The following is a 24278-nucleotide window of genomic DNA, read 5'->3' on the forward strand; positions in this document are numbered from 1 at the left end:
ATAATGAAAGATTTGTGTGTGTGATTTTTTTTTTTAATAATATGTTTAAGCCAGTCGTTGCTTATCTGGCCAAAGCTTATGTCAGTTTCATAACAGCAGAAAATAAGAGAGGCAGGGTCCATGTTACCTGGCACACACCCTATTATTCTGATGAAATCAAGACACACAGATAGCTTCATGCTGAGACAACTGCGGTTTGCTCCTCCTGCTTCTTCCACATTGACACGCACAGGGCAAGTCTGGTCCAAAAATGATCCTTAAGTTCTGGTACACTGCCTCAGTTTCCTCAGTGTAACTGTGAACAGGGTTGTATCTAAGAATAGACTGAAACAAACAAGCCTGCCCTTCCGGCTCCGCCTCTCAGATGCCATCTCATTCCCATTCATGAGGACTGTCACGTGTGTGGATGGCTGCCATCTCCTTTTGTATCACAAATCTAGCCGGCTGAGTCGCAGGGAACACAGCCCCACCCGCCCTGCAGGTTGCTGTATATGGCTAGGGGCTGGCATCTGTTGGCCTACATTTCTGGCTCCTGGATAACTCCTTGCCACTTTTTTTTTTTTTTTTTTTTTTGACAGGCAGAGTGGACAGTGAGAGAGAGAGAGACAGAGAGAGAAAGGTCTTCCTTTTTTCCGTTGGTTCACCCCCCAATGGCCGCTGCGGCCGGTGCACCGTGCTGATCCGAAGCCAGGAGCCAGGTGCTTCTCCTGGTCTCCCATGCGGGTGCAGGGCCCAAGCACTTGGGCCATCCTCCACTGCACTCCTGGGCCACAGAAGAGAGCTGGCCTGGAAGAGGGGCAACCAGGACAAAATCCAGCGCCCGGACCAGGACTAGAACCTGGTGTGCTGGCGCCACAAGGCGGAGGATTAGCCTAGTGAGCCACAGCGCCGGCCCACTCCTTGCCACTTTTAAAATGTATTTTTATTGTATATATTTTATATATAGATCACAGTGTTTTGATAGGCAAGATCTATCAGGAGAGAGATGTAGTAACACCCAGCAATTAAAATTGTAGCAGTTGGGAAAGATTGTCCTGATGTTGCTGGAATCATCTAGACTAGCAGCTTGTTAAGCTGATCACACAACAGAGTCACCTGGGCAGGTTTTTAGACACACAGGGTCCCAGGCCTCACTGTAGTCCGGGGTTGGAATAGGACTCTAGTTTTCTCTCCTCCCCACCTCCATCTCTCTCTGCAGTAGATCAAATATAGATATCTCTTGAGACCCACTGTGGATTGGTTCTAGGAAACCCCAAGGATACCAGAATCTGCAGAAAAATAGGAGAGAGTATGTTGGGAAGGGCTTTTTGGGGAAGTTACATTTTGTCTGCCATGGGGCGTATTAGGGGAAGAATATTTCACACAGGAAATAGCGTGGTGTGTTCAAAGAATTAAAAGCAGACCAGCATGGCTGGAGCACAGAGTGGCTGAGGGACAACTCGGCTGCTGGGGGGTGAAGTGGCTGGGGCCGCTCACAGAGGCCTTGTGAGCTCCCATGAACGGTTTGGGTTTCCTTTCAAGTACTTTTCTCTAAAGAACTTCAAGTTCTGCGGGAGAATGAATTATAAGAGAACAGGTTGGAGCTTTGAGACCTGAATTATTCTCTGATGATGAACCAACAGGCCTAAACAAGTGGCACTGAAGATGGAGGGGAGGAGGCAGTTTCACATACACAAACACACATACATGTGCACATATAAAAAGGTATATATATTTAAGGATTATTTATTTGAAAGGCAGAGTTACAGAGAGAGAGAGATCTTCCATTTGCTGGTTCACTCTCCTAATGGCCACAACAGCTGGGGCTGGACCAGGCTAAAGCCAGGAACTCCATCTGGGTCTCCCATGTGAGTAGCAGGGGCTCAACCAATTGGGTCATCTTCTGCTACTTTCCCAGGCACATCAGCAAGGAGCTGGATTGGAAGTAGAGCAGCTGGGACTCCAACCAGCGCTCACATGGGGTGCTAGCGTTGCAAGCAGCAGCTTAACCCATTGCACCACAGTGCCAGCAGCATGAGGGTGTATATTTCAACAAAGTCAGCAGAACAGGCTGGTGAGGGAAAGGATGGGAGAAACAGAGAAGACACCTGGGGGTTCTGCTGGAAGCAGTGTAGGGTGTGGTCATGTACCCCCCGTGGCTTTTTCTGTAAAATGGGGGCATAATAAGGTACCTCTCTACTGGGTGAGTAGCTACTGACGTTAGGACAGCACTTAGCACTTAGGACAGAGGTTGGCACACGACCAGACGCTCTGTGGGTAGAAGTGATGTGGGTGATGGTAATTTGTCCAGGGTCACACAGCTGGTCAGCAGCAAGTCCAGGACAAGGAGCCAAGGCAGAGCGTTTTGGTTTAGTGTGTTTCATGCTACACTGAGCTGCCTCCTTCAATTACCTTTGAACTTTTTTGTTTATGTAGACACTTGGTAGAGGGTTTGGTTGTCTTAGTCCAGGATAAGTCGCACTTGCTATAACATGTGAGTGTTGCACCAAACATGACAAATTGCTAGGGTTTTCTGCATAGCCTAGAATTCCAGATTATTTTGGCTACCCATAATACATGCCATTCCAGACAAAACACAGGACCCCGACAGCAGAAGGAAGGGGGTACTGGAAGAGAGATGTTCTGAGGATGGCTTTTAAATATGAAAAGCAATATCTTCCAGAACGCAGACATGCTCATGTTACCCACATGCATAGGCTGGAGTAGGCGCGTACCCTACAACGGGAGGGAGACAGCATTAAGAGTCCTGAATACTGGAAGTGAGAGGTCAGCGCATGCCAGGCAGGGGAAAGAAATAAAGCTCAGAATGTTAGCGCAACTGCCCCAGATCGTCAGGTTTCTGGTGCTACATCTTCAAGAAGTGTTTGAAGTGCTTCTATCTGTCAGTTTCAACTAAGCTAATTTAAAAATATGGCTCTTTGTATTGTGCCTTTCTCCTGAGCCTCTGTGAGCGTAATGCATCCAGTATGTGCGGGGAGAGCCTGCAGCCTCAGCTCCCCCGCCCCGCCCCACCCTGCCCCGCGTCTGAGAGGCAGCGTCGGGAGGCGCGCTGTTGCACCTGCAGGGGTCTGTCATGTTACCGAGTGGGGCCCGAGACCACTTTCAGCGTGTCTTGTTGGAAAGTTCCAGATAACAGTGAGAGAAATGCCAGCTTGGCCCTTCTGCCCTCGTGTTCACCGTCTGTTGTGTTGCACCTCTATCTCAAACAGCGTGGGGACGACTGTTCTTCATTACCAGGGAATGTGAGTCATTCCCAGATTTGTGTGATTGGGATTCCAAAGCATTGCTGTATCCCATGGTCTTATTAAATCCAAGTGTCAGTGCAGCCTTGCAGACTATAGGGGAGAACTCAGTTACAGCTGGTGACCTGGTTCTGGTTACCACACAGAGTAACTGGCGAGAGAGCCTTGACCCCCCCCTCCCCCAGTACCCAGAATTCCACACGCATGGTTGTTACCAACTGCTCTCCGGTTTGGGGGTTTCCTGGTTGGTTCACTTCATGGATTTAGTGCATTTCAGCTCCCTGTTTATATTTCCAGTGGGGATCTGTATGTTTTATGGGAAAATGTTCTAGTGTCTGCAGACAAGCTAGTGCCAAGATTAGCCTGGCGTTTAGAGGGAGTACCTCGTTGCAGGTTGATTCAGCCCTGGCACTGTTAACTGCACTGTGTCCAGGATCTAGCAAGACATTATCCATTTCCAACTTGGTCCAAAGAAAACAAATAAAACATCAACCAGAGAGGGAGGAGGCTGTAAATGTTGCCAGCAAATTAGTGTGCTCTGTCTTTTCTTTCTCCTAGAGTGTTTCACAGCCAATGGTGCAGATTATAGGGGAACACAGAACTGGACAGCACTGCAAGGCGGGAAGCCATGTCTGTTCTGGAACGAGACCTTCCAGCATCCCTACAACACTCTGAAATACCCCAACGGCGAGGGCGGCCTGGGTGAGCATAACTACTGCAGGTAAGACGGGACCACTCAGTACTGCAAGAAATCTCTAGTCTCCTCTTTTTTTTTTTTAAGCTTTATTTTATTTATTTGAAAGGTGGAATTACAGAGAGAGGTAGAGACAGAGAGAGAGAAGTCTTCCATCTGCTGGTTCACTTCCCAGATGGCCTCAATGGTCAAAGCTGAGCTGATCTGAAGCCAGGAGCTTCTTCTGGATCTCCCACACTATGCAAGGGCCCAAGGATTTGGGCCATCTTCCACTGCTTTCCCAGGCCATAACAGAGAGTGGAATAGCCGGGACTCGAACCTGTGCCCATATGGGGTGCTGGTGTTGCAGGCCGGGGCTTTAAACTGCTGCACCACAGTGCCGGCCCCTAGTCTCCTCTTGTATTCCTTTCCAACCCTACTCACAACGAAGGGAAGCTTTTCTTTCTCCTTCTGGCCATCTCAGAAGGCCTTTCTAAATGTTCTCCCACACCTTACACCTCTCTCTCCACACTTGATCTTAGCCAAAAAGCCGAGAAGCAATCTCTCTCCCTCCCTTCCCCTCCCTCCCTCCTCCCCACCCCCACCCCGCTCTTTTCAGGTTGTTTGTTTGATTCTGGCTTGCAGAGTTTTGTTTTCTGTGTCATCACTTACTTTTCTCTTTGGGAAGGTTGTCTTAGTTGGCCCTATCACCAGAGGACGGTGCACAAGCAGCAAAGCTTCCTAAGCACTGAGGATGTAGTTGGTCAAACCATCTATGACCAGCCCTCTGCTTCTGCCTGCAGTATCCTACCTCTGGCCAGTCCCACATAGCCTTGCTCTGGGAGCAGGTGTATCCATCAGATGGGTGCTGTTTACTTCCTTTCAACAGACTAAGATGTTTGCTTTTTACTTCCTGACTTCCTGACTTCCTGTCTGACTCTAGCAGGGGCTCTTTTTTTTTTTTTTCTCTTAAGATGTATTTATTTATTTGAAAGTCAGATACAGACAGAGAGAGAGAGATCGATCTTCCATCTGCTGGTTCACTCCCCAAATGGCCACAATGGCGAGAGTTGGTGCAGGGTGAAACCAGAAGCTAGAAACTTCTTCCAGATCTCCCACAAAGGTGCAGGGGCCCATGGACTTGGGCCATCTTCTGCTGCTTTCCCAGGCACATTAGCAGGCAGCTGGATCAGAAGTGGAGCAGCTAGGACTCAAACTGGTGCCCATATGAGATGCCAGCACTGCAGGTGGCAGCTTAACCCACTGTACCAGAACGCTGGCCCCTAGCAGGGGCTCTTAATCTGATACACATGATGCTTCACACGTTATTCATGATTTTATGGGAAGATGATCTGTGGCTTCAAGTAGGTTCTCAGAGTTATCTATGATTAGCACAAGTTAAAAATCACTGGGCCAGCGCCGCGGCTCACGGGGCTAATCCTCTGCCTAGCGGCGCCGGCACACCGGGTTCTAGTCCCGGTCGGGGCACTGGATTCTTTCCCGGTTGCCCCTCTTCCAGGCCAGCTTTCTGCTGTGACCAGGGAGTGCAGTGGAGGATGGCCCAAGTGCTTGGGCCCTGCACGCCATGGGAGACCAAGAGAAGCACCTGGCTCCTGCCTTCGGATCAGTGCGATGCACCGGCCACAGCGTGCCAGCCATGGTGGCCATTGGAGGGTGAACCAACGGCAAAAGGAAGACCTTTCTCTCTCTCTCTCTCTCTCTCACTGTCCACTCTGCCTGTCAAAAAAAAAAAAAAAAAAAAAAAAAGAGAGAGAAATTAAAAAAAAAAAGATAAAAAAAAAAAAGAATCACTGGTATGTTTGGGGCCAGCAGTGTGGAATAAGCCACTGTCTGCAACACCAACATCCTATATAGGAACCCATTGGAATCTTGGCTGCTCCACTTCCAATCCAGTTCCCTACTAATGGCCTGGGAAAGCAGCAGAGGATGGCCCATTTGCTTGGGTCCCTGAACCCACATGGGAGACCTGAAAGAAGCTCTTGACTCTTAGCTTTGGTCTGGCCCAGCCCCAGCCATTGCAGCCTTTTGGGAAGTGAACCAGCGCATGGAAGATCTTTCTCTCTTCCTCTCTCTCTCTCTGTAGCTCTGACTTTCAAATCAGTAAGCCTTAAAAAAAAAAAAAAAAAAAAAAAAAAAGCACTGGTATTTAGAGACAGATTCTAAGCACTTTGGTTGTACATTTGTGCAGCTTAAAAAAAATTTTATCTGGGGCCATTGTTGTGGCATAGTGGGTTAAGCCGCCACCTATAACAGCACCAGCATCCCGTATGGGTGCCGGTTTGAGTCCCACCTGCCCCACTTCTGATCTAGCTCCTTGCTAATACGCCTGGGAAAAGAGGGGGGATTGGCTCAAGTGCTTGGGCCCCTGCACCCACGTGAGAAACTCAGAGGAAACTCCTGGTTCCTGACTTTGGCCCCAGCTGTTTTGGCCATTTAGGGAATTCACTCTAAGTGGAGCAGCTGGGACTTGGGCCAGCAGTCATATGGGATGCCAGCATCACAAGTGGTGGCTTAACCCACTGTGCCACAATGCCAGTCCCACATATTAGCTCCTTACTTCCAAAATCCTAGAAATTTGACTCATGGCTCAGCAATATGGTGAATCGAACTGTTAATAGGACGGATACAAAGGAGCCATTGGAAGAGGTAAGAGCGATTACTGAGCTCCACTGGAGCGCCACACTGCATCCGTGGTTCCACCAGCACATTGGCATCTCAGCCATATGGCACTGTTGATCCAGCTGAGCCAACATGTGTGTTACTGTTTATTTTGCGCGTGCTATGTACTCTTGCTAACACTCGAGGGCCCTTCTGATTGTCTTGAAGTCATCAGGCCTCTAGCCCAGGTTTGCTTTATGCTGGTACCTTCAACTCTCTCTCACCTCTGTCTGCACTTATGTCAACTGACCATCCCCCTATATTTGCTGCTGTTATAGCCTTCCATTTATTATTATAAAAATACAAACAGCTTGTTCTAAAAAAATTTCTCAAACACTAAAGATATATTTCTCAATCACTGCTGAATATGTATATATGTATATACATAAATACACTCACACAGATTGTTTAAATAGTTAAAGTTTCCCATTTTACCTCTTTCCCTGAAACCCCCCTCACCAAATTCTACTTCCCAGAGGTAATAATTTGTAAATGTGCTGATTTATATTTTGCTATTTGTTAAGTTTATTTTGTTAAAATGTTCTGGGAAGGCATTCAGGATAGTGGTTAAGATGCCATCTGAGATGCACATATCCCATATTGTGTTCAAATCGCAGCTCCACTCCTGATTCCAACCTTCTGCTAACGTGTACCCTGGGAAGCAACAGGTGTTGGTCAAGAACCTGGGTCCCTGCCACCCCTGTGGGAGACCCAGATTGAGTCCCAGGCCTCCAGTTTCAGCCTGGCCCCGCCCAGGCTGTTGAGGGCATTTAGGGAGAGAACCAGTGGATCCGAGACCTGTGCCTTTCTGTCTGCCTTTCTGTCTCTCTGCCTTGCAGATAAATAAATAAGTTAAAAAACTTTTAAGTTACAGATGCTCGTTAAGAATGCTTTTACATTCTATTTTAAAAGTTGTACATGTTAATTTTTTTGCATAAGTCAAAAAATTAGTCCCACTTATCTCTGGGTTATTGCCTTCCCCTAGCTTTTCTATTTGTAGGAAGAGTTGGGCCGGGCTGGAAGGAATGTTTAGGAAGAAAAGTAGTGTTTGGTTTTGGTTTTATGTGGTTAACTTACTCTCTTGTTCTGAAATGTCTCTTGGTTTATTCTACTACTCTTGCTTCCTGTCAAGCAAATCTTCTTAGAAGAACTCCTGTTTTTAAGTCTGGTTTTAAGGTAAATGAAAAATTTCCAGTGAGGCATAATTTATATGAAAAACATTTTTTTTTTCTAGTAGATGAACACGTATGTCTACGACTTGTATTCCAGAATCTCACTAGTAAATATCCATCCATTAAGAGAAAAGTGGGAGCCAGCATGGCCTCCTTTTTCTTTAGCTTTGGCAGGGTGCAACCCTACCCTTTGATTTGATGGAATGTACCAGACCTGAACTACCAGTTTATACTTCAAAAGGGGGAGAGGCCGAAACTGTTGATTATTATCACATCTGAGTCCAGGCCTTTTGTTTTCGTGCGGGGGCAAAGTAAGGATGAATTTGCTTGTTCCTTATTAAGCTGTTATGATGCTTCTCAAAATGGTTTTGACATTGATAATAAACAGTTGTTTTCTAAGGGCTTTACCCAATACTACATCAAAGCTGAGCAGTGAACAGAGGGCAGAAAATGACAGTGAAATACTGTTTAAAGAGGCCTTTGTACAAGCTCCCCGCCTTTGATTTCTCAGCTGACACCCGACACCGCATTTGTCCTGTGTGACTTTTTTCAGATCCATTACATTTGAGATGTCTGAGTGTTGTCGAGCGATGGGAACACACTTCTTTGGGCTGGGCTCGAAGTGTCTGGATTAGAGGGGGAGGCAGAGACTGGGGAAGAGCAGAGTTGGCACTGGCACCTGCCTTTGGGCCCAAGAACTAAAAGGACCCTTTGTGCCTGGGGGAAGCTTATCTTCTGGGCTGCACAATAGGCTTATCCCACTCTGGCCTGATAGGGGTTGCTCCAAAGCTGGGCTGCCGGGTCTTTGTGCCTGCTTCCGGCCTAACCAGAGTGTCAGGTTTCCCGAATTGTGAGGCGGAATCAAAGGGCTTTTCTGTGTGTCCATAGCCCCTGCCCCGGTTTGATCTGCTTCAGCAGTGCTGCCTATTTTATTGTCATGGCATCTCGGAGTTGAAAAGACCTTCAAAGGGCATTATTATTCCAAGCCACTGTCAATTTAGAAATGTGAAATAAAGGTTTCAAAAATAGTGTTGGTACTGGGAGAGCGGGATCACAAGTTCTGAGACTCTGGCACAGTTTTCTTCATAGTTCTCTGAGGGGTCAATATTTTGAGGAAGAAAAAGGATCCTTTTCTCTCAAACCGGAGTTGACCAGTCTGAGCCTGGTGAAAGATTGCCAGTAGAGGCTGTATCATGTGAATTTTTTTAATGCTAAAAAGTTGTGCAATTAGCATAATTTGTTGTTGTGGTAATGAGAAAATAAAGAAAACCAGAAAAAAATGAAGTTAACAATAGTCGCCTCATCTAGAGCTAAGTACTTACTTTTTTTATTTGAAAGACAGAGAGCTATCAGCAGCTGGTTCACTCCCCAAGTGCCCATAACTGGGAGCCGGGAACTCAGTCCAGATCTCCTGTGGAGGGGGCAGGAACCCAGTCACTTGGGCCCACCACTGCAGATATGGGATGGGGGGGGTCTTACCCCTAGACCAAACCTCTGCTCCTATAGATACGTACTTTCAAGAGTTTTGTAAATATTTTTTCCTCACTGTGTGTTTTCAAAACATGGAAATGTGTCATCTGTTGTGTTTTTACAATTGCCTTTAACAACAACAAGAACAACAAACTGGAAAGGCGTTGTATCTTTCTGTACTGATGTGAGGCTTCCGTGCCACATTCGCCTTCAGCCCTGCTGTCTAGCGTTCCCCTGTGTGGCCATGCCATGTTTATTTAACCGTCATTTATCACTGGACATTTAGTGTTTCCAGCTTTTTCATGAAAATGCCTTACTAAACATCTTTATAAGTAAACATTGCCTTAGAATAAATTCCTGAAGAGGAAATTGCCACATAAAGGGTTTGCATATTTTTAGGGCCTTTGACTGTAATTACCAAATTGCTGTCCTGACCATTTGCGTCAGTTCACATTCTCACTGGCATGCTGAAAACACCCGTGCTCGTTCCCCATGTTCACCTTGAAGGTGCCCATGCTATTCGGCGTGATTAGTTCTGTGGCCAGTTGTCCTAGTTACACCACAGAGAGTCTGTCTGAGCCTGTGATCACCTTTTGTCACTTCCGCTAACTCAGGTGCATCAGAGCTGACAGATCTGCTCTTGGAATAATACCATTCTTTGCCCTCTTGATGAGAGAGAGCACTGAGCTGCATAGAGTATAGAAGCTAGAGCAGTTCTGCTTCTGAAGAACTGAACAGAAATGATCTGCTTGACTGAAGACACCCGAGATGGCCTTGTCTGTATTCTTTCCCCCGACAGAAACCCAGATGGAGACGTGAGCCCCTGGTGCTACGTGGCAGAGCATGAGGACGGTGTCTACTGGAAGTACTGCGAGATCCCCGCTTGCCAGAGTAAGGCTGCGCCGTGTGGTCGCCGGGTCGCGGGCCGTGAGGCCGTGAATGCTGGGGTTGCAGGGCGGAAGCTTCCCCAGAGTCAGTGGTTCGGGCTGGCTGAGTCTATCGAGTAGCTGAAAGCAAAAGCCGTCTTGGCTGAGGACCCTCACCTTTCTTGTTGAGGCTTTTCAAGAAGGGGAAGGCCGGTTCCTCCTCATCCTGCTCTATGAGTATTTCCTTGGTCGGTAAGCCCAGTGAGAATGGCTTCTGATGGTTAATTTCTTTCTTTCTTTTCTCAAGATTTTATTTATTTATTTGAGAGGCAGAGTTACAGACAGAAAGGGAGAGACAGAGAGAAAGATCTTCCATGCACTGATTCCCTCCCAAAATAGTCACAATGGCTTGGGCTGGGCTGATCTGAAGCCAGGAGCCAGAAGCTTCTTCAGGGTCTCCCACCCAGACATGGGCCATCCTCCACTGCTTTTCCTGGTCCATTAGCAAGGAGCAGGATCAGGAGTGGAGCAGCTGGGACTCAAACTGGAGCCCATATGGTATGGTATGCCTGCACTGCTTTAACCCTCTGTGCCACAGTAGATAGAGAAGGCACCAGCTCAATAGCAGACTGGCGGGGTGGAGGAGAAAGGATACATTACACTCCTTGGAATGCATTTGGAATGAATTTTCTTGGATTCAACCTCTTTATACACAGTGTAGCTAAATCATGACCCTGCCTATTATTATTTGGATTTGAACAGATGTGCTGAAAAATGATATTCATTAAATACCACATAAAGCTGATATGATAATTTTTGTCCACATTACCATATAATACTCTGTTTTTTATGATAATAACAACCCAGTGTCTTCAGCCTTTTACTAAATGGACTGTTATCTAACTTTATTCATTCATTCCTATATTCAGTGTTTATTATATGCAAGGTGCCAGGAAAAGAACACCCTGACCCTCAGGTTGTGTAGGCTGGAGGGATTTCTTAAAAGACACTTCAAAACAAGGTAGAGGAGCAGGGATTGGGGTGCATTCAGTTAAAGCCCTGCCCGGGTTGCCCCATTCGATGTCAGAGTGCTTGTGTCCCAGCCCTGCTAAAGCACACCCTGGGAGGCAGCAGATGAAGGCTCAGGTACTGGGGCCCTGCACCCACGTGGGGGACTGGGTGGAGTTTCTGGCTCCTGGCTTTGGCCTGGCCCAGCTCCAGCTGATACAGGCCCTTGCTCTGCCTTTCAAATAAATAAATAAATCTTTTTTTAACAATCAAATAAATATAAATAAATGAACTTTTAAAAAAAGGTAGAAAATATTGTAGAAAGGATTTGCAGAAGGCGTGAAGTATAGAAACTAAAACTAAGTCTGATGCTACAGTTATCTCTCATTATCTCTAGGGGACTGGTTCCAGGACGCTCACCATGAGTACCAAAATCCTCAGATGCTCAGGTCCCTTATATAAAATGTCATAGCATTTGCAGAGAACCTACTCACATCCTCTTGCATTTGAAAGGCAGATATACAGAGAGAAAAGTGGGGGAGAGAGAGAGACAGAGAGAGGTCTTCTGTCCACTGGTTCACTCCCCAAATGGCCACAATGGCCAGAGTTAGGCGGATCTGAAGCCAGGAGCTTTTTCTGGGCCTCTCACATGGGTACAGGGGCCCAAGGTCTTGGGCCATCTGCCACTGCTTTCCCAGGTGCATTAGCAGGGAGCTGGATCAGAAGTAGAGCATCCATGTGGGTTATTGGCATTGCAAGTAGAGACTTAACCTTCCACACCACAAGGACAGCCCTTCTTGTGTTACTTTGAATCATCTCTCGAGGGGCTGGTGCTACAGTGCCTGCATCCCATATGGATGCCTGTTCGAATCCTGGCTGCTCCTCTTCCGATCCAACTCCCTGCTAATGAACCTGGGAAAGCAGCCGAAGATGGCTCAAGTACCTGGGCCCTGGTACCCATGTTGGGGACCTGGAAGAACTTCCTGGCTCCTGGCTTTGGATCAGCCCAGCTCTGGCCATTACAACCACTTGGGGAGTGAACCAGTGGATTGAAGTGCTCTCTCTGTCTCTCTTTCTCTCTCTCTGTAACTCTGTTTTTCAAATAAATAAATCTTTAAAAAAATTATCTCTTTATTACTTATCATACCTAGAATAAGGTAAATGTTATGTAAATAGATGTATACTGTATTGTTTAGGGAATAACAACAAGAAAAAAACTTCTGCGCATGTTCGGTATAGATGCAATTTTTTTCTGAATATTTTCAATATTTAAAACTCAACACACAGATCTGAATAGCTGGTTGTATATAAGGAGTTTATTAATATATGATTCAGAATGTGTTTTTACTATTTTTTTAAAGATTCATTTATTTATTTGAAAGTCAGTTACACACAGAGAGAAGGAGAGGCAGAGAGAGAGACAGAGAGGTCTTCCATCTGCTGGTTCACTTCCCAAATGGCTGCAATGGCCAGGGCTGTGTTGATCCGAAGCCAGGAGCCAGGAGCTTCTTCCGGGTCTCCCATGTGGGTGCAGGGGCCCAAGGACTTGACCCATCCTCTGCTGCTCTCCCAGGCCATAGCAGAGAGCTGGATCAGAAATGGAGCAGCCGGGACTCGAACCAGCACCCATGTGGGATGCCGGCACTGCAGGCAGCAGCTTTACCCACTGTGCCACAACACCGGCTCACGGAATGTGTTTTTAAATATGCCAAAGGAACAGGGTTTCTCAATTCCTGAATCTGAAGAAAAGGATAGTTCGTTCGTAATTGTACCTGGTTTACTTGGTCTTTTTTTTTTTTTTTTTTTTTTGACAGGCAGAGTGGACAGTGAGAGAGAGAGACAGAGAGAAAGGTCTTCCTTTTGCCGTTGGTTCACCCTCCAATGGCCGCCGCGGCCGGCGCGCTGCGGCCGGCGCACCGCGCTGATCCGATGGCAGGAGCCAGGAGCCAGGTGCTTTTCCTGGTCTCCCATGGGGTGCAGGGCCCAAGCACCTGGGCCATCCTCCACTGCACTCCCTGGCCACAGCAGAGGGCTGGCCTGGAAGAGGGGCAACCGGGACAGAATCCGGCGCCCCGACCGGGACTAGAACCCGGTGTGCCGGCGCCGCTAGGCGGAGGATTAGCCTAGTGAGCCGTGGCGCCGGCTTACTTGGTCTTTACTATTCAAGCCCACTGCATGCCCTGCCACCCTTCTCACTGCTCCGGAAGGGAGGCTTGTGCGTGCAGAGGGCACAGAGGGTTATGTGTCCTTCCGCCTCACGCCCAGAGAGCTGTCTGAATTCTGGTGCCTCAGGAGAAGAGGCAGCCCCTGAAGCAGCGCCGCAGGCCCATTCCTCGCCTTTCAGAACTTGAACTTCCGAGCGTCACCACTGGCTGGCAGTTAGGCCCCAGCTTCCCACCTGAGTGTGCCTAAATTTAGTCCCCAAATCGAGAAAACAGTAAGGATCAAAAGAATGGGCTTTTGCTCAGTCTGCGTAATCAGATGTTTAAAATGAAAAGCATTCATTTGGCTCTGGTTATCTAAAGAAGGGGCAGGGGCGAGGAAAGCAGATTTTCCTCGGTCCATTTGCTCGACACAAAGATGGCCTCTGAGAAGCAGCCTGTGTCACTCTCAGGAGTGGCGAGAGGGGATTTCAGTCTGCGCACTTGTGTTCAGAAAGATAATCTTCAACTTGCACTTATAAAATATAATTTGAGCCAATAGGATTCGATTCATGTGGTCATTGAAACTAGGTTCCAGGAGAGGGGATAGTAGCAAAATGGCACAAGCCATTTAGTATTCCTCTCATTCAGAACATGAGAGGTCTTTGGAAAGTTTGTGGAAAAATGGAATTTAACCATCAGCTTACTTTGGTGCAAAAAAAATTTGAAATCCATACCTACCAGAGATCTTCAGAAAGTTGATAGAAATACATATGAAAAAACTATGCATGGATTTCAGAATTTTTTTCACATGAAAATAGACTGTCTTTTAGTTCCATTTCCCACAAACTTTTTTTTTTTTTTTTTTTTTAATTTATTTACGGGGCTGGTGCTGTTGTGTAGTGAGTTAAGCTGTCTTCTGCAATGCTGTCATCCCATTTGGGTTCCAGTTCGAGTCCCAGCTGTTCCACTTCTGATCTGGCTCCCTGCTAATCTGCCTAGGAAATCAGCAGAAGATGGCCCAAGTGCAGGGGCCCCTGCACCCACTTGGAAGACCCCGAAGAAGCTCCTGGCTTCAGATCAGCCCAGCCTCGGCCATTATGGCCATTTGGGGAGTGAACCAGCAAATGAAGGATCTCTCTGTTTATCTCTGCTTGCCTCTCTGTAACTCTGACTTTCAAACAAAGAAATAAATCTTTTAAAAAGATTTTTCTATTTGAGAGATAGAGTTACAGAGAGAAAGAGGCAGAGGCAGAGGCAGAGAGAGAAATCTTCCATCTGCTGGATCACTCCCCAAATGGCCACAACAGCCAGGGCTAGGCTGGACCAAAGCCAGGAACCACGAGCTTCTTCTGGGTCTCCCACATCAGTGAAGGGGCCCAAGCACTTGGGTCATCTTCCACTGCTGTCCCAGGTGAATAGCAGGAAGCTGGACTGGAAGTGGAGCTGCTGGGACTCGAACTGGCTCCCATATGGGATGCCAGCGCTGTAGGCGGTGGCTTAACCCTCTGTGCCACAGCACCGGCCCCCCCCACAAACTTTTTGGAGTATCCTCGCATTTTCTAGATGTGCCTCACTGTTCCAAAATAGGAAAATTAAATATTTGAATTTTTTTCTGGGCCTTTGATAATCCTCTCAAAGCTTTACAGCTGGCCTTGAAGTGGTCTGGGTAGGGAGACTTGCAGAGGTGAGGAGTTAGACCTCAATAGCACCTGGTTTGTTTCTGGCTTTGGTTCTTTGGAAAACCCTTTAGTTGGCCCCGTGGGCACCAGGGCTCCCCAGAAAGCTGAACCTCAGCCCTGGAGTCTGGCTAAATATTGTGTTTCTCATGTGTCTGTTTAACATGGATTTAAAAAAAAAAAAAAAAAAAAAAAACACTCTTGCACTGTTTGCAGCAAGAGACCTTGGTAATTGCCTGGTGGATTTAACAGAGATACAGCCTGCCTATTTGGGGCCACTTTTGCCCTATTTCTGGAGTGAAGTCAGAGTTTTCATGAAGAATACTAACCCTCTGTGTGAAGCCCACTGTTCCTGACTAGCATTTTGCTTGTTATACAGGAAAAAGCCTGTGACAGGATCAGGTTCCTGGAAAGTCCGTATCTGAATATGACAGAGCCAGCAGGCGTGAGGGCATGAATGTTTAGGGACAAAGCAGAATCTTGTTGGATGCTAGGCCGCTGTGCAGACTGGAATCTGCCACTTGACGTGTCACATGGCAAGCTGCAACAGGCAGGACACAGAGACGAAGAATGACTCGAAAAGTGTCAAATAGAAATTTGACCTACAGAGCATGGTTCAGAACTTACTGCTGACAGGAAAACAATTCCGATTTGCAATTGCCCTTCAAACTGCTCCTGCCAGTATTTTTCTCAGAAACCCAAGTTCTTACTGCGGCCGGGAGAAATACAGATTTTACTATTTTTTAATTTTGATTTTATAGTTTATTTATTTTAAAGGCAGAGAGAGAGATCATCCATCCACTGATTCACTCCCCAGACGCTCACACAGCCACGGCTGGGCCAGGCTGAAGCTGGGAGACAGGAACTCAATCTGGGTCTCCCACACGGATGGCAGGGACCCAGCTGGTTGAGCCATCACCTGCTGTCTCCAAGGGTTCACATTAGCAGGAAGCTGGACTCAGAAGCAGAGCTGGGACTTGAACTCAGTTACTCTCATGTATTTTGCTGCCATTCATATCTTAACCCTGCACCACATGGCCACCCTGAGATGCAGAGTTTAAAAGCAAATCCCAACATGATCAGTTTTCACAGCAGCTGGAATCCTATCCCCTAGGGCTCTGAGTTCTATTGGCTTGGCTGTTGAGGGGGAAAATCATTTGATTTACAATCGATTGGTCCTTTGTATGTTTCTCTTTTGTGAAGTGATCATCCTCACCATTGTCATTTCTTTCCATTGCATGTCTTTTGAGGGATATGCCTGTGTGTGCCCAGCATGGTCATTGTTTTACTCTGTTTCACCTGTAGGTTCTTTATGCAAGTTTCGTCAGGTTTTTAGAAAGTTAACATTGTGAGTTAGAAGGACCTAAAAATGGTGTTTAAAGGCAGATATAATTTTTAAAGTTTTACTTATTTATTTGAAAGGCAAGGTTACAGAGAGGCAGAGAGATTTAAATCTAGGGGGCCCTAGAGTATGACCAGTGCCGCCGCCTTCTCATTCTAAAGAAGAGCCCCGTTTTCTTTATTTCCTTGAAAACATTGGCCCTGGTGGATTGGGACTACTATTGAGGTCGTTCTTCAGAATTTCCTTTGTGGATTGTCTGGGAATTAAAGTTTGAAATTCTGATAGTGTGCTGTATTATTAAGATTGCCTTTCTGACATCGTGGAAACCAAAGGATTAACTTAGTGGCGACAGAGGGTCTGTCAGCTCTAAGTCATTTTCTTTTCTTCTTTGGGTTTGGGAAATCCCAAGCCCTGGGAGCAAAGCAGGCTGCAAGGGTATCCAGCAAACATTTGCTGCGTGGGAGAGCCTCTCTCTAGAATGCTGGGCCGTCTCCGCGGGTGTTCCCGGCCCAGCTGTTGTCAGCTGAGAAAGGGGTCCCCGGGATTGGACCCTCTGCACCAAACACTCCATCAGCAGCTTTGTCCAGGCCTCGGGGCCTCTCCCAACACCACGCTTCACTGCTGTGGACTGGAGTTCCTCCTCTCTGAATGACACCTCTGTGTGCACCACTGACACTTTACAACTAGGAAGAAATCCTTAACTGTAGCCAAAAGCCCAAGCAATATTGAAGGGAGCTTTAATGATATAAATTATGCAGGCTAATGTGTTCTTTCTTTTATCACTTCTGCCTTTCAATTACAACTACTCCATGTCTTTGTTGAATGGAACACTTTTAGACTGCCCAAATTAGCATGCTTAAAATTCTGTTTCCTTGTTTATTCTTATTTTATGTGATTAGTTTTGTTTTCCTAACCAGATTTAGCTGTGCAGGAATGGGGACTGCCCTGGGATCTCTGTGTAGGAGAGATTAGCGTAGAAAGAGGGCCTCCAGGGCTTCTCTTGAAACTGCATTCACAGAGCAGGCATCTGGGTTGAACCTGGATTTTGTGTGTTTTGTGGAAGGTGCTGATGGAATTTATGGTGCCTTTTCCCCCTCCAGACTTTCCTTGGCAACCACTAAAAAGAGCAATGTATTTCAACAATCTTCTGCCACACCAAGCACAGAGGAGGCCGTAACAGGTGCTTGCTAAATATTCTTCCTTGATGTCCTGAAGTCACGTCCCTTCCCACAGGAGACACCACAAGCCAGTGGAAAGAATGTGGCTTCAGAGTCACCCAGCTTGAGTTTGAATCATTACTCCCTGAATAGCTTTAGGCCAAATGACTGCCCTCTGAGCCTGGGCTTCCTCATCTGTGCCTTCCAGGGTGATTTTGAAGATTAAACAAAGAAAATGAACACCGGTCCAGGACCCGGCTCATGTTAGGCATGGAGGTCCCAGCAGGCATTGTGGTGATGAGCTTTCCCCGGGGAGTGGACTACCATCGGCCTGTTCCTGTCATCCAGCTCCTGGACTCTGCTGGCATAACCTGCTTTTTATTTTGTCCATCCCTTCTTGATCAGGGGGTTTTGTGTTGGGTCTCAGCTGCTGCAGCGGCTGATCCCTGGGGCCTGCTGTGGCGTTGGACACAGGCAACATAAGAGGCCCCACATTTGTGCTTATAATGCAGTTTTATGCTTTCAAACCTGGCATGGACTCCAGTATTTTTTGTTTTTGGCAGTGCATATTACTTAATTTTCCATTAAAGAAAATACAGAGTTTCTGAACCCAGTGGACGTTTTCCTTGGTGACAGAAACAAAGGGCTTTAAAGCACAGTGAGTAAAGCACACTGGCAACATAAAAGGAGGAAATCATTCGGGTCAGAAAGGGTGACTGCCCTGAAAATCTTGCCCCTAAGGAATACACATAAAGCTAAGCTACGGCCCCTCGGTCTTAGGATGTGATCGGGAATCTGAGCTGTAAACATAGCATGAACCCGGAAGCTGGCACAGCAACTGCATGAATGAGTACTGTGTTGTGGAGGGTGTGCTGTGAGGTTTTGAAGAGGAGAACTCAGCCAGGTTTGTAGGAATTTGGAGTCAAGTGAATGGGGCCTGGATGGGTCCAGGCACAACAGGTCAGGGAACAGCATGATGGAGGCTTGGAGGAAGGACTTGGAAGTGACAGACATGTAGGTTGCGATCCAGGCTTCCTGGAGTAGAGGAGTGGATTTAGAAAGGAGTCAGGCCAGACCTTGAAAGCCAAAGTTGATTAGATGCAACTGATAGGCTAAAAGCCTTAGATTAGGAAGATGAGCCCAGTGTCCGTTTACAGGATAGATCAGAGGGAGGAAGTTTGGGGAAGAGGAGGCTGGGTGTAGGTTTCTTTTTTCTTAAGATTTATGTATTTATTTGAAACACAGAGTTCCAGAGAGAGAGAAGAGATGGAGGGAGAGAGACATCTTCCATCTGCTGGTTCACTCCCAAAATGGCCACAACAGTCAGGACTGAGCAAGGCCAAAGCCAGGGGCTTCTTCTAGGTCTCCCATGTGGGTCTCCAAGCATTTGGGCCATCTTCTGCTGCTTTCCCAGGCACATTAACAGGAACCTGGATGGAAAGTGAAGCAGCTGAGACTTGAACCCGCACCAATATGGGATGTTGTGCTGCAGGCAGTGGCTTAACCCGCTACACCGCAGTGCTGGCTGGCCCAGCGGAATAGATTTCTTTGTGTGTGTGTGTGTGTGTGTGTGTGTGTGTTTTAATATTTATTTATTTGAAAGGCAGAATTACAGAGAGAGAGAGGTCTTCCAACTGCTGGTTCACTCTCCAGATGGCCACATCTGCCAGAGCTGCACCAATCCAAAGCCAGGAGCCAGGAGCTTCTTCCAGGTCTCTCACGTGGGTGCCGGGGCCCAAAGACTTGGGCCTGCTTTCCCAGGCCATAGCAGAGAGCTGAATCGGAAGTGGAGTAGCCGGGACTCGAACCGGTGCCCATGTGGGATGCCGGCACTGCAGGCGGCGGCTTTACCTGCTACACCACAGGCCGGTCCCTGTGTATAGATTCCTAAATGAAGAGATAAGAGCTTGGGCTATAATAGGAGCACTGAGATAAGACAGGAAGGGTTAAATCCAAGATGCACTTAGGAAGAAGCTAGCACTTGATGACAAGTGGAATATCTCAGAAATGAAGCAGCGGGAAGAGTGGAAGATGGCTCTGTGATTCCTTGCCTGGGAGATTTGTGGCGATGTCCCTGAAAGAAAACAAACAGAAACACAAAGTCCAAGCCAACAAACTGAGCTCTCTTTCCCAGGGACACAGTTGTACCATTCTTCTTGAACTTGTACTGACCTTTTATCAAATAAGGTGTTTCAGTTGTTCACTGCTGCGTAGCAAACCACCCAAGCCATGGTGACCTCAGCCACCAGTTCTGGGAGCTGGCTGCGTTTCAGCTGGGTGGCTCTCCTGCCCCTCTCACCCAGGCTGCTTCTCTCAGGTGGCTGCATGCTGCTGCACGTGCTGCAGGGGCCAGGATGTCCAAGAGGGCTTCAGCCTTCTACCCAGCAGCTTCTCTTTCTCAAAGGGACCTCAGACCTCTGCTTATGGTAGTGACTTCCGAGAGAGGGGAAGCAGAAGCTGCCAATCCTCTTAAGCCAAGAACTCAGAAGTCCACCACATTTACTGATCAAAGCAAGTCACGAGGCCAGCCCAGGCTGGGGAGGAGGGGAAATCAATTCTGTCTCTTACAGTGGGAGCAATAGCATGTTTCTGGAGGAGAGAGATTATTAGCGCCTTCTTTGAGATTATCTAGTATATTAAATTACCAAGAATTAAGTTTTAGAGAAGCATTTCCCACCAGGAGGACACTACTGCTATGAAACATCTAGGCCCTGTGGGATCAGGATTCTTAGAAGCTCTTACTGCCTTCTCCTAAAGGTAGAATTTCATAGAGGAAGAAAAAGATGTGCTTATTTATTTATTTGGGTGACTTGATATGAGATTCAGAGGTATGTGTAAGGTTATTTGAAAAAAAGAGTTCATGTTTAGTTCTATAAAGTTATAGGTAGGGTGAGACTATACTATGATAAGGATTTGGACAAAGATGGAAGGTAAGTTGTGGATGGACAGGGCAGGCACAATGTACTCATTTTTTAAAAAAGATTTATTTATTTATTTGAAAGGCAGAGTTACAGAGAGAGAGAGAGATCAATCTTCCATCCACTGGCTCACTCCCCAAATGGCCACAGCGGCTGCAGCTACACCGATCCGAAGCCAGGAGCCAGGAGCTTCTTCCAGGTCTCCCACATGGGTTCAGGGGCCCAAGGACTTGGGCCATCTTCTGCTGCTTTCCCAGGCCATAGCAGAGAGCTGGATTGGAAGTGGAGCAGCCAGGACTCAAACCGGTGCCCATGTGGGATGCTGGCACTGCAGGTGGCGGCTATACCTGCTACGCCACAGCGCCGGCCCAGGCACAGTGTACTCATGGCCATGAGCCTGAGAGCGTGGATGATTCTGAAAGAAGGCTTCAAATGCTTCGTTCTCTAACAGAAAACTAGTGGCATCGTTGCATGCGTATTTGCTTCTTATTCCCGTGGATGGGATAAACTTAGCAGCTAATCAGGCACCAGCATGGGGATGTCAACATGAGGTTAAATGACATTTAAAGTAAGCAGGGTGGGCAGTGAGGCACAGGGGGTTAAGCCGCCACTAGGGACTCATGCCAAATCAGAGTGCTGGTTTGGGTCCCAGATGCTCCACTTCCAATCCAGCCTTTGCTGATGCATCCTGGGAGGCAGTGGAAGGTGGCCTTGTTTCTGAACAGGTGGATTTCACTTGTCACCAAAAAAAAAGAGGAATTCTGCAGAGCCTTGGAAAGTGTTTTCTAAAATATAGAAGAGCTTTGCTCTAGTTTCATAAAGCATGTATCCCAGTTCTTTTCATAATACTGGAAGGGAAAACATAGTAGCCAGGGCTGCTGCTTACATGAATTACTTAGCATTACTTACATATGGGGTACTTTCTGAAAATATGTACTCAAATTGAGTCTTCTGTCCTTGACAAGGATTGTTTGGTTGCCAGGACTGGAGCTCACTAACCTGAACTAAGGGAATTTATTGGAACGACATTGGGGTATATCACAGAACTCAACCCCTGTCTCCCAAGAACCGAGAAAGCAAGCATGTACGCCAGCCCTCTCTGGGGCCACATGGCCTCCCATCTCTGCCTCTCTCTCAGCTTGTTGTCCGTTCTTCTTCTTCTTTGTAGACCAGCAAAATGGGCTCACTCATCCACTCATGTGGCTGAACATGAGCTTTGTTGCCTCAACTCCTATTGACAGTCCATTCATTAAGTAGATCCCAGTTCCAGCCTCCTAGAAGATAGCACCTAGTGCCCCAGGGTAAGTCTGTGCAGGCTGTTGCCTGCACCCAGCCAGCAGACTGAGAAGGTGCCTTGGGTGGTAGGTGGTTCTCAGGGAGGATCAGCCCAGCAGTCAGCTGTCGAGACCCTCATGGTGGCATGTGTGGCACCCTCACAATGAAGCCAAGTATGATGGGAGTTTAGTAAGCTTGCGTGGTTGCTTCCCAGAAGTGCTTTGTGGTAGTAAACAATAGTTCCAAGGTTAATCTGAATGGAGGACCATCTCCACTCAGTTGCCCCTAAAGTTTTGATTGTGCTGAACTCTGAAGAGGATGTTGGTACGGTGGTCTTCCTTACCCATGGTTTTGCTTTCTGCAGTTTCAGGTACTTGTGGTCCAAAAATATTAGCTGGAAAATTCCGGAATTAAACAATTCATAAGTTTTAAATCACACCCATTCTGAGCAGCATGGTGGAATTTCATGCTGTCCAGCCAGGAGCCAGGAACTCCATCTTGGTCTCCCACGTAGGTTACAAGGGTCCGAGCACTTGGGGATGCATAAGTAGGAGGCTGGATTGGAGCAGGGCGACCAGGACTCCTACTCTGATGCTGTCGTGCCACAGTGCTGGCCCCATGAGTCATCCCTTTTCCGGTGTGTCCACCCTGGATATGCTGCTTGCCTGTTGGTCACTTGGTAGCTTTCTCAGTTATCAGATTGACTGTCGTAATTTTGCAGTGCTTGTGTCCAGATAGCCCCTATTTTACTTTATAATGGCCCTAGAGCACCAGAGGACTGATGCTATCAGTGCAGGTATGCCAAAGAGAAACCACAAAGTGTTGCCTTTAAAAGTGAGAAGACAAGGGCCAGCACTGTGGCGTAGTAGGTTAAGCATCTGCCTGTGGTGCCAGCATCCCTTATGGGTGCCAGTTCAAGTCCTGGCTGCCCTATTTCCTACCCAGCTCCCTGCTGATGGCCTGGAAAAGCAGTAGCTTGGGCCCCTGTACCCAGGTAGGAGACCCAGAAGAAGCTCTTGGCTCTTGGCTTCAGATCAATCCAGCTCTGGCCATTGCAGCCATTTAGGGAGTGAACCAGCAGATGGAAGATCTCTCCCTCTCTCTCTAACTCTGCCTCTCAAATAAATAAATAAATCTTAAAAAAAGTAAATAAAACAACAATGATAAGGTAAAAGTTTTCTACTTAAGGAAAGAAAAATATCATAGGTTAAGGTTGCTAAGATCTACACTAAAAATGAATCTCTACCCAGAAATTCATGGTAAAGTTGCTGTCACATCTCATCCTGAAAAGCTATGGACACAGTGCATGATAAATGTTTAGTTTAGACAGAAAAGGCATTAAATTTGTTTATAAGAATACTTCAAAATTTTGTGGGAAAATTAGATAAGTTTATTTTGGTTGCAAGAAAATCTTGAAGTCCATGTGTAGTTTTTTTAAAATGACACGCATTTTCTATGAACTTTTTGAAAACCCCTCATGTATGTGAATAGGAAAAAAACTGCACAGGGAGTCATTACTGTGGTGGTTTCAGGCATCCACCAGGGGGCTTGGAACATATCTTCTGTGGATAAGGGGGCTCCCGTCATTAATTGTCATGAGTTCAGAAGCCTCAACTATGATAAACAAGGGGTCTATTTGTAAGCCAGGGTGATTTCTTACAAATTGAAAATGTTGAAGCCTCTCTGGTAAGAGGAAAAATGCATGACCCAGCCACAAGGACTTTAAAGTGGCCTTGAAAGTAAAAAAGAATTTGAGAACAAATATCCTTTTTCAAACTGACTTTTCCTCCCTGCTTCTGGGAAGAGCTAAGGGTGGGACACAGTCTGGAAATCCACTCAGTTGACGGGCAGTGCAGGGCTTTTGAAGACTCCATGACGTGTCCTCCCCGGCGCGACGTGGAGCCACACTTTCCAGTGCGAGTCAGGCAGCACCCCGACAAGCTGCCCACCTCGCAGAGGCTCCCTCCTGGTGCGGAGCGTTGAGCGGTCAGGCTTGACTCTCAGAGCTCACTGTCACTCAGTTCCCCAGACTGGGCCTCCAAGAAACAGGCAGGAGCACCGAGGAAAGCGGCACGGAGTGGGAATCTGCAACCCCAGAGCTCTCCCCTGCCCCCAGTTCCATCTTGTGTGTCCCCGGGCAAGCCCCGGACCTTTGTCTGGTTCAGTCATCCATTCTGCCCTGCTTCATGTGAGATGACATGCATGAAGTTCACTGTGTGCCATGCACATGTGAGGCATTACAATTTTAATATCCAGAAACAAACAGTTTGCTGAGGTGGCTGCCTTTGATTTGGTCTTTTAAGCCAGTGCTGTTTTCCTTTTCTGTTACTCCGTGAGTTGTTCTTTGGGGATTGATGACAGCCATGTTACGTACAAGACAACAAACACTCTATCAGCTCATGTTGTCCTTCCGGGCCTTTGGTACTTTATTTACATTATCTCATTTTGTTTCTTACAAGAACCCTTTGAGGCCTGTATTGTTGCTCATTTTCAGTTGATGAAACTGAGCTTAGAAAGGCCGTGATGGAGGAGTCGGTGCTGTGGCACAGCGGGTTAAGCCACCACCTGCAGGGCCAGCATCCCATATCAAGTCCCAGCTGCTCTACTTCCAATCCGCCTGGGAAAGCAGTGGAAGATGGCCCAGGTACTTTGGCCC

The 24278-nt window shown here is 47.2% G+C and overlaps 1 protein-coding gene across 2 annotated transcripts in view; it reads left to right on the forward strand.

Moving 5' to 3' along the window:
• KREMEN1 (kringle containing transmembrane protein 1) overlaps positions 1–24278 on the forward strand; it is a 68852-nt gene that overhangs the window by 17750 nt on the left and 26824 nt on the right. For both annotated transcript variants that reach the window (XM_008274630.4, XM_070065775.1), the window contains exons 2-3: positions 3801–3963; positions 10036–10127. In XM_008274630.4, the coding sequence (XP_008272852.1) occupies positions 3801–3963; positions 10036–10127 (255 nt within the window). The remainder of the gene's footprint in view (positions 1–3800; positions 3964–10035; positions 10128–24278) is intronic.

The sequence above is a fragment of the Oryctolagus cuniculus genome, chromosome 21, assembly GCF_964237555.1.
Source record: "Oryctolagus cuniculus chromosome 21, mOryCun1.1, whole genome shotgun sequence".
In the NCBI taxonomy this organism is placed as follows: domain Eukaryota; kingdom Metazoa; phylum Chordata; class Mammalia; order Lagomorpha; family Leporidae; genus Oryctolagus; species Oryctolagus cuniculus.